This window comes from Gymnogyps californianus, chromosome 4, assembly GCF_018139145.2.
Source record: "Gymnogyps californianus isolate 813 chromosome 4, ASM1813914v2, whole genome shotgun sequence".
NCBI classification, from domain to species: Eukaryota; Metazoa; Chordata; class Aves; order Accipitriformes; family Cathartidae; genus Gymnogyps; species Gymnogyps californianus.
Window position 1 is genome coordinate 30,842,423 of NC_059474.1, and position 15,726 is coordinate 30,858,148.

The window sequence follows — 15,726 nt, forward strand, 5'->3', positions numbered from 1 at the left end:
GACAGTCATAATACAGCAGCATGATTGTATTCATAAACAAATGCATCTGGTAACATAACTAAGGATTTTATTTACTTGTAAGGGAAGCTTGCCTTTCTAAGAAGTTAAAAAATAATTTCTAAATGTTTTTTATTGTAAAGGAGAACACAACTTGACTGCTTAGAGGGTAAACGCTTCTATCTCTGATAGCATATTGAACATCAGAAAAGAAGTAAGTCTGATTTTATTTCTAAGGCAAACACTTTTGAAACAATGAATATCAAAATCAGGTGTATAAGTTTATTTTTAGAGTTATTCAGAAGTGACTTATTTTCAGGACTGATGCAAACTGCTCAAAATCCATTGATCACTGACATGAGTCAACCACTGGATGCTTCAGAGATATCGGGCTTCTGATATTCAGGAAAGGTTTCAAAAAGGGAGCACGGAGTAAAGCCGGAACACTGTGTTTATGCCAAAGGTGTAAGACTATCTTGTCTTTATTTTCTTTATTGAATTATTTATTCAATTTAGCATCTACAACAGTGGACTTAGAACCTCAAGTTGGCAAAGCACCAAGTTTTGGGTACAAGAGTCTAATTTAAATCACCTGTTTTGAAAAAAATTGAGGATAAGTGTTTATTTTTTAAAATTAAATCATGAACACAACATTGAGGGCAGTTTTTAATAGACTAGCAAATCAGTTCACTGAAAATGAGAAAATGGTACAGAGAAGTTTTGTAAAAATTTTCTCGTTAAATGTATCCAGAGATAACATATTAGATGTTTCACAAATTGAAAATAAAATCTTCGATCTTTATCCAGTAAATCTACATGCCCATGCTTACATATTATTAACGTAAACAGGTCAACGGATTTTAAATTGTATTTAATAGAATGAATGTTCATCTGTAAATGTTGCTGAGCCATAGTTTTTACAAACTAGCATTGTATATGTTTTTTTCCATTGAATCTGCAAAACATTGGATGTGACAAGGTTTCCCTGTAGAAAAACAAAATTTTCAGTGAAATAATTTAGGTAAAGCTCAAATCTACTTTCTGAAATTTGCTTTATTCCATTTTCAGTCACATCTCACACATCTAAACCAAAAAATTTTGTAGAATAGATGTTACAAAAAGTCTACTTATTCAGTGAACCGAATAGAGCCATTCTGTAAAAAACGCATTTTAAAGATCTTATGTTTCAGGCTAGAAACAAGATCTAATGTAGAAACAGGAGAAGGGGGAAGACTAAAAGATTCTTTTAATATAATTTCCAACTAACCACTTTTAAATTTTTCATATGCATGATAGCTTTGTTGTTTCAAAGAACAGACAAAGTACCATGTAAGGGAAGATCATAGACAAATTAGAACTAATACAGTAGATGTTTCTCAAAGGCTAATCTTTATTTTTAAAAAGTTAACCCTTCCTATTGCCTACTTCCTAGAGCATTAAAAGAAATTATGCAAATTCTAATATTTCTTACATTTTAGCAGCTTAATTTCATCCTATTCTATGTACCTCCAAGATATTTTGAAAATGGAAACAAAAACAGCACCAAAAAAGAGCAAGAAGGTTGCAAGCTAAACAAACTGAAATCCCACATTGGACATCATTCATTTTAAACTGCATATAACTTCTCACTGTATTTTTCCAAGAAGGGCTTATGGAGTCTCAGCCAAAGACTGAAGTAAGTTAAAACTCCAGAGACTGACTTAAAAATATTTTAGTCACACCAATTGGAAATAAAGATACTTTCAAGATAGTTGAGGTAAGGGGCAGTTAAAATCTAAAAAGGCTAAAGGTTTCTTAAGCTCCAACAGCTTAGTTGAAAGGTCTCCTTCCATACTTTTAGACTTGATTAGCATTATATAAAACAGCCATATCTGACTTGCTGCGTAACCAAAGTTGTGGTTATTCTTTATACAGCATCTAAAATTTCACACTCCATCAGCACATGTTCAAGCTATTTTATCTTGGCAATTAATTTATTATTTTTCAGAACACAGTGAAGCCTTGTTTTCAAGTCATTCATAACTTTATAAATCAGTCCTGCACATGAAACCATGCATCTGTGAACCGTAGAAAATCCTTGCACTCAGGCGATTAAGCTCCTGACACCTTTACTGATTAATAATCATGAAAAGAATAAGATCAGAAGCAAAATAAATGATCATTTAATAGAGAAACTCACAAAACAGCCCTTTAACTTACATATTCCATCATGTTATTCGTTTCACATTTCCTTTTGCTTAGTCTCCAATGCAAGCACAGCTAGACAAGGAGGAAAGAAAAAGAAGAAAAATGAGCTGTATTTTATTGCAGCACACAGACTAGCCCATTTGTCCACCTTTCATATTTTTCGTTCAACAAAAGCATCTGTTTCCATACTGTGCAATTCAAACTCCAACAGTACGAAGCTGCTCCCTGCGGCACTCACCTTGTGGTATAACCTATTGTTTTCCCATTCTAATAACTTCTCAATCGATCTTCGTGTCTGGAAGACAAATGAGAAAGAATTTTACTCTTGACTGGTTTTAGAAAAACTTTGTTTTGCAGCTGCTTTTGTGTGAAAAGGAGAGAGGTACAGGACAGTGACTGAGTACAGGGTGGTCTGTAGTACTATCAAAACTTCTCTGGTATTGAATAGTAACTAGAACAGAAACAACTTTTTATGACACCCAAATAACTATCTTCAACCATTTTGGAACAAAACCTGTTCATATATATGCTTTCTGGCTCTTATAGCAGCTATAACTTTAAAACCACAGAAATTTTGAAGTGATCTAAGTATAAAAGCAGGAACACTGCTCCCCCAGTGTCAGTGGTCTAAATGCACTACTTCTAAGAAGGTCGGCATCTAAACTGACAAATGTTGCAAACTATTTTGCAATGCTGTAGGTCAAGTACAAATATGCAACACTAAAGAAAAGAGAAGTTTTTGTTACTTTTACATCCAGATTTTAGAGACTGAAAAACAAACGCAGAAAGTTACAGTAAATTGCACAAATGAATATTACGAAGTCTGTGATTTGTATAAAGAGCAAACCCAATATTTAGGATTCTAAAGCAAAGTTTTACTGCCTATGTTGACCACACTTGACACTTCAGATAGAGAATCCTGAAAGCTGTTCTGCACAGCTTTTTAAGATTATGCATGCTAGTATTAAAGGATATTCTGTGCTGTAAAGTTTCACAGCATTTTGAATATAATTATTCAGTTATATTTACATTTGAGAAATACATTCTGACATTTATGGTCATTTGACTGCCAGAATATATACTGCTTAGCTCTAAATGGGATTTGCTACTGACTATGAATAAAAAGAGGATAATTCATGGTGCCAGGTGTTAAGATGAGACCAACAGAGCTGCAGGTGCAAAAGGACGGAGCAATGACAAGGATCAAATACAACTTAGTGCAGCTGCAGCTTCCTTACAAGGCAGAGAGGGGTGAGGGGAAGGGATGAGAAAGCATCTTGCTGTTATTACTACAAAATACAAGTACTGTAAATGAACCTTAACAAACCAAACTAAATGCTGTCATGAGAAACAAGAATGTCTGAGTAAAATAAAAATTAGATAACAAATTATTCATTTCCCACCAAATATTAACATCTTGGTTTTCAAACATCAGTTTCTCTCTATTTTAATACCAAAGCGGTTGTGGGGAAACACATCTAAGCATGTACCGTGGTCACATGATTAAAAATTAGATCACTGCTAGGAGTAATCATTACACTGAATTTTTATTTTAAAAAGCACAAGTCAAGGAATTATCAGAAGGTGGATGTGCCAGTGACTAATTTATCACATCAACTGGGAATTGAATATTTTGGGGGTTATTGTTATTATTATGTTTTTAAGACAGTGCCCTTTAACAATAATCAGTAGACCTCACTTGTTTCTTTGTAAAGATAGCCTTTTAGAGTCTGCTCTCCTTTTAAATGAAAATAGGGCAGCAGTTATGGTCACACTTTTGTTAATTTAGTTGCCAGTCAGCTCCAAATCAAAAGAAAATAAGGCTGCAGAGTGTAATTAACATTCAGTTCAGTCGTTTTGTCCCTTGTCTAGCCCCCAAGCTTTGTTAAAATTGCCATCTGAATGCTGAAGGCTGTAGGGAAATCGATTTGATTCTAATCGCACCATGAAAAGAACATGATCTAACTGCTTTCAGCCCTCCGTAAATCTGTACTAGGTCTTTAGCACAATGCAACTTCCAATTTAAAAAGCACTGAATGTCTCGTCAATGACTTTGTGAAGAAAAAAGAACAAGGAGCAGACATAAAAATTCCAATAGTTGTTTAAGCATTAAAGTTCATTTGCATCACAGCAAACCTGAAAAGGGCTGACCTCTCAAACCGCCTCTCAGGTCTATGAAGTTGTAGCCTTGACAAGCTCACATTGACAGAGCTCATTGACTCTGAAAGGCTACTCTATCAATGGTGAAAAATGGCAATAGGTTCTACTCTGAGCAGGCATCTGCCTGCCCACCCGCTGCTAAACCAATGGCAAAACTGATTCAAAACCTGAATCTACCTTGTAATCTTCCTTTCCAGGACCTTTTAATAATAGATTAAGATCACTATACAATTTAATTTCATTGTTTGCCCCAAAGAGTGTGAAAAACATCCAAGCTTTTCAAATTCCAATAAAATTACATATATATTACAATACACACACATAAATAAGAAATTGATAGATAGTTATGTACTATTAATTGGTTTATTTAAATAAGAAGCCAGTTTAAAGTCATTTGACTAGCATGAGATAAAAACACATGCAGCCTCGAGACCATTATTATTTATGTTCCCAGAGCCTTAAATACAATCCTTCCTGTAGTATAATTTGGGATAGTCATAGCTCCCAGATCATGCCATATTATCATTACAGAAATGTTAATGAAAATTAGACTGTAAAATATTTCTACAAACCTCAGAGCTTGGAATAAAAAGAAATGAATTAAACAGCATCACACAATTCACTATAGTAAGTTTTCTTCCTACTTGACAGGTGAAAAAAAGCACTTGCACGTGCAGCTTAATTAATCACTGCTCTTGACATCTCAATGATTTACAGTGAGGAGCAGGTGAGGATATACAAAACCAGAAAGGAACACTTGATTTGAGTGTAGCATTTCCAGCACACTAGGATGACAAGCTTATATATTCTATCAATGGTGTACAGAAAAACCCATACAGCAAATTATTTGTTAGCTGCAACAAAAGCACAAATTAAGTGGAAGAGAGACTTGCTTATTAGGAAGATTTAATACTATCCAGCTTTTAAATTTTTTTTCTTAAAAAACCCAATCCAATATTTGAGTAAAGCTAAAACTGCAATTCAAGTACACTTTTTAGCATACCAATGATAATAAAGTATGCTTTGTAACATAATCTGTGAAAAAAGCAGATAGTCTTTAACGTTATCCACAGAATTTTGGGAAATAGACCTCTTCAATCAACTACCTAGATGCAATGTTTAATGAAACATTCCTGTAAAATAACTGATTCTTTAAAGATATTCATGTTTGACAGTGTCTTTTGAAAAATCAGACTACCAAAAAAGCCCAACTCAGAATACACTTTCACCAATGCTTATTGCTCCCAATTAAGTAAAATAAAGTTTTGCCCCTAAACATGGAAGAAAAAAAAAAAAGGAAGACTAAGTATGAACTTTTCATGCAGAAACAAGGCAATACGGAATACAAACAGTGTGTTACCTGTATTACCAACTGCAAGACCTTTCTGTTATGTCTTTGCAGTGTCTAGTGAAGTTAGCTTACAATTCCAGATGTAGTTATGATCTGGACTGGTAGGCTGCGCAGCCGCAGGGCCCCCTCTTGCAGTGCATGATGGGGAACATGCACGCTACACTAAACAGTACTAGTGAATGGGCCAAAGCCCCCTCAACTCCTGCTGTAAATCAGTGAATGACTGGTACAGTATTAAACAAAAGGATCTTACATGACTCCCAAAACAGTGCTAATTTGAGTACCTCCCTTTGTCTTTATTTAAGTGGGGAAACATGGACAGTAACAACATGATCTTCCACTATCAATTTTATTCATACTTGTCTGGGAACAACAGAAGAACCTCCCACTACATGCATTTGATCTTTGACTTCTCATCTGAAAACTCCAAAACATATGTAAATGTAGTGCAACATTAGTCAAATAAATAGTACATGGAGATTCTCAAATTACTTCATATAAAACTTTACCACAATCAAGTATTAATAATTTTGCATATTGCCCTGAAAAAATACACTTTATCCTCAAATGTCAAAATACAAAGAGACCAATTTAAGCAGATTTTTGTTGATTCTCAGGTGGCCAGAATTTGTATTACACCCCACGGAAGAAAGGCAAAGGATCCTATCAGAGGTCTGAACTATACCATCTCCGCTCACTCCAAGACAGAAATGATGGAAACAGGAATTTCTGTTCATTCTCCAAACAAAGATATACCTGACTACAAAATTTATACCCAAGTAATTTCGTTATCAGCACAAACAATGAAATATAAAGTTAGAAGATAACTGAGTCACACAACTGTATGCTCACTTTCAACACGCCAGAACATCCCCCAAGTCAATTTTGAGGCCCATATTGGTGCCACAAAAATGCCAAAGCTGTACTCAGAACATGCATAACTGAATTACATATATCTTTATCTGTGCTGAGAAAGTCCCCACCTTGAACACCGTATCACAAATAAACCCTTTAGAAACTGTAAATTGGTAAGATTCCCATCTTACTGAGGAATTCTCTATTTGTGAAGGGCAAAGATGACAAAGGTGAAACCTGAGTTGATTTCAGATCCTGACATCCTGGAATACCTGCTTCAGCATGTACAGTAGTTTGAAAAGGTGTCTGTTCAACCACATAGGTGTATCTCGCATCATCTTTCCTATTAGTAGCTAGGATATTTCTTACTAGAGACTACTGTAAGGGTGCTTATCCCAGAAGCCACTGTAGCATCCATGCAAGAAAGTGAGTGAAACCCATACTACATGGATTGAAGAGTATCTTCATACTTTTCAATATGTAGGAAATAAATGTAGCATTCTGGTGCTTTTTGTACGATTTTCCAATAACTGCTTTGTCCAACAGGATTACTATTGCTGCATCTTGTCTTACCTTACAGATGATTCTGGGCAGAAAGTGAGCCCAGACCAAAGCACAGATCAAAGCTCCTGATCAGGCAAAGAGAAATGAAATCAGCAGAATTCTGGAAGAGAAGAACTGACAACATCAAGTTGACCTCAGGAAACTTCCCGTTCTAAAATATAGCCCTGAGGATATGGTCCCCTATCCTCACATGATCCATAAACTGACCTAATTTGTACAGGTCTCAACCCTGGGTTGGTACATCACCGAGAGATGAATTTAAAGCTTAACGAATCAAATCAGATCAACTGCTTTCTGGAAAGGTCTCTTCCACCACATTGCTGATATAAAGAGGAGAGCAGCGTTATTTGACATTACTGCATATAACAGTTTTTAATATCTAAGCCAAAGACAATTCCTCAGAGACTCTGGTTACCTTGATTCTCGAACTCCTAGACTGTTTAAGAAAGCACAAAAGCCATGAAATATGTGGAAAATGGAGAAGGTGTACAGAAACATACACCCCGTGATGTATCCAGGAGTACAATGGAGAACATCTTGTAGTATTATCACCAACGTATTAACTGATAGATACTGGATGAGTATTTTCCAAAGTCATTTTGGTCTGCAGTAGAAACAAGTGGCAAAGAGAAATTATCAAGGAAAGTTCCTAAAAGTTGATTACAAAAGTCTCATATAAATTTCCTCTCAAATATAGACAATCCAAAAGACTCAAGATGCTAACTTGATATTTTAGCTGTCCTGTAAGAGCTAAGTCACCAAATAAGGGTAGCTAGCTACTTTCTGTAATGAGGTGACAGCAACTAGAGCTAATCATTGTGGAAACCTCATACTATGGAGAAGCCTTGTAGAAGCAATGGTCTTAACCTTGGCAAAATTAACACACTTCCCTTGAGAAGACCTAACCGAGATGTGGAAAAACACATTTCACAGGCAGACAGATGTTGAACTGATCCATGAAGCATCGGGATTATAACTAATGTTGTTACTTGAATTTGTAAATAAAGATTTGTAACTTTTTTATTCCAGGATTAAATTCTAGCTCTGATTCTCTGTCATTATAAGGAAACAAAAACCATGAAGCTCTGTTCCCTCCAAACAAATTATTCAAACCTGGCCATGACAATCTAAAACATCCACCTCCTGCTGAAGGACATTCTCACAGAAAGGACCACACGAAATGAACATGTAAGATGGAATTGACCGTAACAGGGATGAAAACAGGACTGAATCTCCACCAAATAACTCATCTGGTGTCATCCACTGTGGGAAATTATAAACTGAACGTGGATGAAAAGTCCACCTCCATCTTCTTTTCTGTAACCTTTTAAGGTTACAGAGATGTTAATTTCTGTCTCCATCATTTATTTCCAAAATATCCAGTAGTATGCTATGGAACATAGTTCAAGGCCAGTGCAGGTGGAGAAATTAAAGAATCTCAGGTTACATCTCTATTGGGAAATGAAACTGTGCCCAAAAACATTCCCATTCACTTGAAGCCAGCTGGTAGGCAACAGCTTACATCTGTATCAGTAACTTTTCATAACTTCCGAACCACTCATAGTGCCTGGAGCATTCTGATAATGCCTAGGAATAGTTACACAATACAGACTCAGAGCCTGCCAGGAACCTCTCAGAGTACAAATTGTAAAGCGTCAATTCCTAGGAACACTCCCAGGTTTAATTTATTAGTATGTAGGAAGCCTTTGACTCCTGCTGTTAGGAGTGTCTAAGGGCAGGGGCCAAGAACGGAAGAGAAGCTACATGGCCAGAAAGACTGAAAGGCAGCACAACTTAAAATAACTCTAGAAGGACCTGTAAAATTCAACGCTTCACTAGTGTGCATGCTGAAGAGAATGATTCTTCTGAAAGGGACAGCCTCTACAGTGCCTTGCCTGTCTAGGATTGAACCAGAAAATTACAGAATCCCAAGCAGGTTGATCCTGTAGCTAGTTAACCAATTAAGTAGCCAGATTTATTTTTTCTAAAAAAAAATATTTTCCATCACCATCATCATTATTGTTCCAAATTCAACAATTTATTCCAAAATTTAGCAAAAATAATTTTTATGGGGAACAAAATGAAAAGTACCTAGTCACTTTCCACTTTACCTGAATGTTTGGTATGGTAGAAGACTTATCAACTCTTTCAGTCTTCTCTTTTGTAGAGAACTGCCCCTCTCAGCCTCCCAACTGTTTTGTCAGCAGTCATGTTTCTTGAACTATTTTTTTTGTTAAATAAAAAGTTACTTTATTTATACATAGTGCTTGAGTTACTGGGAGTGTTCCACTTATGCAGAAAATAATGTTTTACCCTGGTTTGTTTAATAAAGTGAAAAAGTGAATACATCTCAGAGCAAGACTACTTTGAAAAAAAGGGAAGAGGCACAGAAGTGTCACTACTTCACACTTGCCAGCAGCCCATTCTAGTTTTATGTTTGTTTTACAGTAACACAGTCTAACAAGTTATTGTTCAGTGAAGTGCTTTCTACTTATTTTAATTTTACCATATGAATTTCAGATAATTTTGCATTCTAATTCTTTCCTCAACAGTGTTTGCATATGTTCCCTATTCAGCATCATCTACAAGTTGCTAAAGACAGAATCCTAAAAATGACCCTTCCTAACCTGATTTCCAAATCTGACAACTAGCCTGACCATTTTTAGCATGCTCTTTCAAAATAGCTCTATGCGAATTTCAACTAGCTCACATATGTTTTTTCAGAAATGTCAAATTGGACATGAAAAGCAATACAAAAAGCATTATTAAAATCAAACCACTGCACGATCTATGGCTCCCTCTATATACCTCAGCCATCACAACGTAAAAGGCGCTATAACATGGAAATGTTAATCCTACATGTATTATTTTGATTTATATGAGAATGTTCAGAGATATCATTCCAATTACAAACGCAATTAAATTTTAAATAGCATTTAGAATATTCACTATAGAAACCAAAGATATATGCTGCATTTAAGATTAATATAAACCCCATTATTAAGAATACATGAAATTACATATTTAACTTTAGAATACATATTTTTTAAATACTAAAGGATTTGCATTTGACCTATAAAGAAACAAACTAATATTTTGTGATTCACTTACATTTCTAAGTATTCTTCATACCAGTCTTATTGCCCTGCCCCCCAAGCAGGTTTGCAAATCAAAAGACATGGCAGAACTATCTGCTCCCACACCTTGTTATGGACCAACTCACTACTCTACCCTTTAGGAAAGCACATGAAAACCTGATAAACCTTTACAGGGTGCTCTGAAGGAAATAAAATCTCATTTCAGAGATAGGAAAAAAAAAATAATCACAGAGCTATACACATGATGATTTCACATATTTAGTGTTCTACAAGCTTTGCCACTTGAAGTTCAGTATGTGGAAGACTTAGTGACTCTTCTGACCAAAATTATAGTGAACAATTTTTGAAGAAAAATATACCAGGTCTGAATCTTCTGATTCTTTTAAAGTTTTCATTTCATAGCTAATACTAAAAAGAGAGATGATTTTAAAGACCTCTGAATATATTTGATACATACAAGCTCTACTTTAGAAAAGTTTTACTAAGCTGACTAGACACAATATAAAGATCACATGTTCTGGTTAGGATAAACATAATAAATACATTACAATTTTAAAGATTCTTCCAAACTGAATTAAAATGTAAATTGTCACAACAGAGACTTCAAAAACAAGGCACCTTCCATCTTATGTAATTGCCTTGAGGAACTGCTTGGAAAGACATTATGATACTAGAGTCTCTCCAGTGCCAAGTCCCTGGCAGATAAGCAGAGAAGAAAAATATGTATTTTCTTCAATTTTGAAAATAAATGTAATGTATTCATAGCTTCAATAAACTGAGCTAATGTATTTTAACATCAGTATCCTCCACTGCCAAGCAAGACTACTGTATTTAAGAAAATTCATCCCAGCTCCTCCACCACATATTTAATTTAATCAATGCTTTGGAAGTTGTAATTAGCTTATGTTTATACAGCACTCTGAAGATGTAAACTGCTACAAAGTGACAACTAATGATGAGGCTTAAGCAGCATTCATCAGCTTTGTGTGAATTCACAAACAAACAAGTAGCTCTTGAAAGTATTAGTACAGATTGCTATTAAATATCTGATTCTATTCATTTTAAGAGATTGCCCATGAACTTTCTGAAACATGCAATTTACGTGCACAATACCAGCTTTTAAGAAATCTAGCAGTACTGCAATTCTATCATAGCTTTCATTGTGACCATTTCTGTTGAAATTATTTATCCTATTTACACATCGGGAACTACAGCATTTAGTTAATACTGAAAATGAGTGTCAATTCATTTGAAAAAGTGGCTTCAAATGGGCACCTCAGCCTGTAGTGCTTTTTGAATTATAATTCACTATGTCATTCTTTTTATTTAAAGAACAATAACTTAAAGACTTAATGTTCACTTGTACAATCTGGAACTTGTCCCAGAAAGGATGGTACAATCTATGAGTAAAACTGCTGCAGATCATTGACAATCTAGATCTGAAAAGGAGAGACTGTATTTCCTGTAACTTTCTTGCAGCTTTTATTCATTAAAATCGAATCAAGACCACATAAAAGCAGAGAGGCAATAAGATACTGAACCAAATTAAACATTTATTCTACTGGTGAAGAGTAGCAGGCTTTTTCTCAAATACCTCAATGCAAAAGAAGAAAGGAAACAATACTGTACAAAGACTTCCAAAACTAGCACTGAACAAAAGCACTGAAAAGAAAAATACAGTGAAGGGAAAGCTTTCATTGCATGGAAATGCATTAAAGTGATATAATTAACAATTAAGCTTACAAATGTCTGTGACTTAATAAATTCCTAGTTTGAAGCACCTGCTGATTTAAGGAGACAAATCCATAACTTATTTTTCACTGCACAAAAATAAGCATATATTCCCATTATACACAAACTTTCAATAATTGTCTGTAACTTCAAAAACCTTATTTACATTTGTGATAACATTCCAACATTAGAATTTAAAAAGTCAATGAAAGACAGTAAAAATACAGCATACAGAGAAAGATTAAGAGAATTATTGTAACTTCACAAACTCTGAAGTTGCAGCTTTCATTTTGTCTACATGAACCTCAAAAAACATTTGCCTGAAAAACAGCTGCAAAGTATACCAACAATTTCAGAGCATGGTAGATTGATTCAGCCTCACTAAAACAGGCATTTCTTAACTGGTCATTCTGAGAAAAATTAGTCTTCTGTATTAAAAGTAAGCAATTGTATAGTTGAAACTGTTGTTTCATTTAATAAAATACTTGAGAAACACGTCCACTTGTTAGCTCACTGTATATGCAATTTGACAAAACAAATTTGTTAGTCTTCTATTTCAGTAGAAAAGGGCAAAGAGGAAGACTGGAACACTCGCATCCTGCTTTCAGAAATCAAACTCTCTAATTATATGGTCTTGGGAGTCTTTTGTGATCACTGCAGCAAAGGATGTAACACAGGCCAGTTCCAAGTAACTGTCCTTTCACTAGGAATCACTTAGGACATGGCTGAATTAGCAAAGCTCTCTGGGCAACACTTGTCAGACAAGCGCAGGTACTGTAAAATAAGTAATCTTTTCTTTATTGTTCATTTGTTATAATTGTTTTACATTATGAGTGTCAGTGGGAAAGAATCCATTGTATCTAAAAGTTGAGGGGAAGAAACAGGCACATGTCATCCTGGATCCCTGTTTACTCAAGAAATGAATCCTGGCTGTTGTGACTATACCTATGGCTGTAGTCTGGCCAGTGAAAAGATAATCTGAAGAAGTCAAAGCATGGAAGATCATTTGATCAACACAACTCTCTTCCAAGACACAGTAAAGTCAGAGACGAGCAGTACAAGAGTCCAAATGTAAGTGATTATTTCACACCGAATACATTAGTCTGCTATGTATCAGCAAAACTGTGGCACTAGCAGCAAACCAAAGTAGTCTATGGATTTAAATTTTTTTTTAGTGGAAGAATATGGAGTTGCTTCTTGTCACAGTTCTACTGGAATCTACTGAGCAAATTACAGACTGGAACCTAGATGAACCAGGTTGTATTTACAACTGCTGTCAATTTGCTGAGCAGCTCCAGGTAATTCACATCATGCACCACCGTCTGTCACTTCCCCCACTTCTAAGAAAATGTACACGATTAGTTTCCTGCACTTGTCATAGCACTTTGACATAAACTGATGGAAATTCCTGCATAAAAGAAAAATCTTACAAGCTTGTGGATGCAATTCAGTACTGAGATCTTAAAGGGTACAAAACCTGTAATTCCAGGTAAAACGATTTAAAGGATTTAAATCACTTTGTACCTTTCCTGATCTGGGTCTACCAAGAAATAAAGTTGAATCCACCCATACCTAATTCAAGCAACTCAAGTGTCAGTAACTTTTCACTGCTTTTCGGTGAGTAGTAGCCCTGACTAGAATCATTACAAATTCTTCTGCTTCTTTCCTATACTAGAATTTGCAAGTATGTCCTTGAAAATATTCCACAGCTTTCCTCCTTACCTCCTCTACCAGAAAAAAAGTCTTTCCCAGCCAAGTCCAGGATTAAGAGTTATAGTTTGGGAAAGCATTCTTGTCCCTTTTGGTTTGTCTTTAAGAACACAAGTTAATTAATTCTTCTCTATATTATAGTCTCCAGATGCCCAACCGACACCAAGTTCTGGGTTCCCTGTCTGACAGACAACCCTCCAAGCAGACATCCATTTGCTGAGCCGCTGACATGGACAAACGATGTTGTCACAAGATCTGAAGTCTCCAGACTGACTTAAATGATTTCCATTCTGGAGGAATAATCAAACTGCCTAAACACAGCTATTCCGTGCCATCAGTGTCTAGCGCCACTGTACCATCCACAGTGGCACAAGGTACTGTGTTTAGGCAGCTGAGTCCTAACCTCAGTTTCACTAATGCTGGACATCCAAGCTTGAGCCTGAGACACCCAATCTTAAGTGCAGGAAAAGGTGCAAAGGTCCTTAAATGTCTCCTGGTACCAGCTTTAACAGGAAAAACGCAACATTTACTGACAGTCTGGGCCACACCTCTAGGATGACTTCCGGAACTTCAATCCCAAGTTTCTGTCCTTGCTCCTGCTGTTCATTCTCTTTCCAAGACTCTTGTTTTTATGCAGTCTGTATATTACAGCAACAATTACACCACTAACTTCTTTCCAGCCTCCTCTGAACAGAGTATCCATGGTTGGGGTTTTTTTCCAGATTTATGCTTTTGGAAGGGAGCTTACCTTAACTCCTATCCCACTTAAACTTCAACAGAAGCACTTCTCTAACTGTTGCTTCACCAGGTTCCCACACAGAGCCTCCTTCCTCAGCTTCAAACTCTGTTTTCTGGCCCCAGATGCTACAAGCCCTTGCCTTTTTTCTGACTTGAAGAATGTATAAGAAGTTGATTATTTGTGACTTCTGGTAATAGATCAAGAAGCCCCAGTTTAGAAGATGAGGGCTTGTGGCATCAGCCCCTACCATGTTACATCCTGCTATCATTTCCTGCTACAACAGCACATTATGTGAGAAAAATGGGTGAAACTAAAGCACACCACAAGCTTTCTCCTTCAGAAGTTAAACACAGACAGTAGCAATGCAAGCTTCCCTTGTGTTTGTAACGAACAGAGCTAGGCCTAGAATGGTAAAGGTAGTCTTCTCTGCAAGCTAGTTAAGTCACCAAGTTATCTCTTGAAGCAATCAGCAAATTCTAATTTCTTGTAACAGACTTTCAGGATACGGATATATGATCATGCTACAGGTGACTTACTAGTTTGTGACAGCTTAAAGACAGAAAACCTAGGGTTTGATATAATTTACACTGATGCCAGCCTTTTTTTTTTTTCCTCCACTGACTCCAACGTTACCAGGAGGCTTTTCTACCTTATTTTGTATACAATTAAAACTAGCCTTAAGTAATCTCTCAAAGGGACTAAGCATTAAGACCTTAACCGAGAAAGCTGGATGATACAAAAATGCATACAGGTTTTTTTATGATCAGTGTTCAACCTATAAATATTTTTTTTAGGATGCCTTGATTTACTGACCTTGTAAAATGAGGACTTTGATAAAGAAAATCATGGTGATGTTCAGCGTACTGAATTGTACACAATTTGTAGCATTAAGAGGTATTACACAAGAGAGAATATACACAAGCCTTGCCATGAAATGGAAAGATGAACAGTACTAATAGTAAGGAGAGGATGGGGTGGCACAGAGACTTCTTGCAAAGTAGTGAAATAGGACTAGCCAAAGACAATTGTTATGCACATGAAAACAGAAGAGATGGGAGGGTAGCCTAATCAACTGCACTGAGGGAAAGGAAGTGAAAAACAAGCACGTGCAACGAGCTTCTGTTCTGAACAATACACTAAGTGCCAAGTGCACACTACTTTCTAGTTCTTAATGTAAAAAAAAAAAATCTTACTCATCTACAGCTTGGAAGGAAAATCCAGAAAGAAAAATCAATTATCTTTTAAAAAATTGCCTTTTTAAACAAAAATGTATGGCTATTTGGGCCACAGTGTAATCAAAAGCTCCTCAAAACAAACTGCCACTCAATCACTGC

At 35.9% G+C, this 15,726-nt stretch overlaps 1 protein-coding gene across 1 annotated transcript in view; it reads right to left on the bottom strand.

Moving 5' to 3' along the window:
* CHIC2 (cysteine rich hydrophobic domain 2) overlaps positions 1-15,726 on the bottom strand; it is a 31,889-nt gene that overhangs the window by 7,911 nt on the left and 8,252 nt on the right. Inside the window, exons 4-5 of the mRNA XM_050895445.1 lie at positions 2,423-2,479; positions 2,197-2,256 (exon numbers count right to left, since the gene is read on the bottom strand). Coding sequence (XP_050751402.1) covers positions 2,197-2,256; positions 2,423-2,479 — 117 coding nt within the window. The remainder of the gene's footprint in view (positions 1-2,196; positions 2,257-2,422; positions 2,480-15,726) is intronic.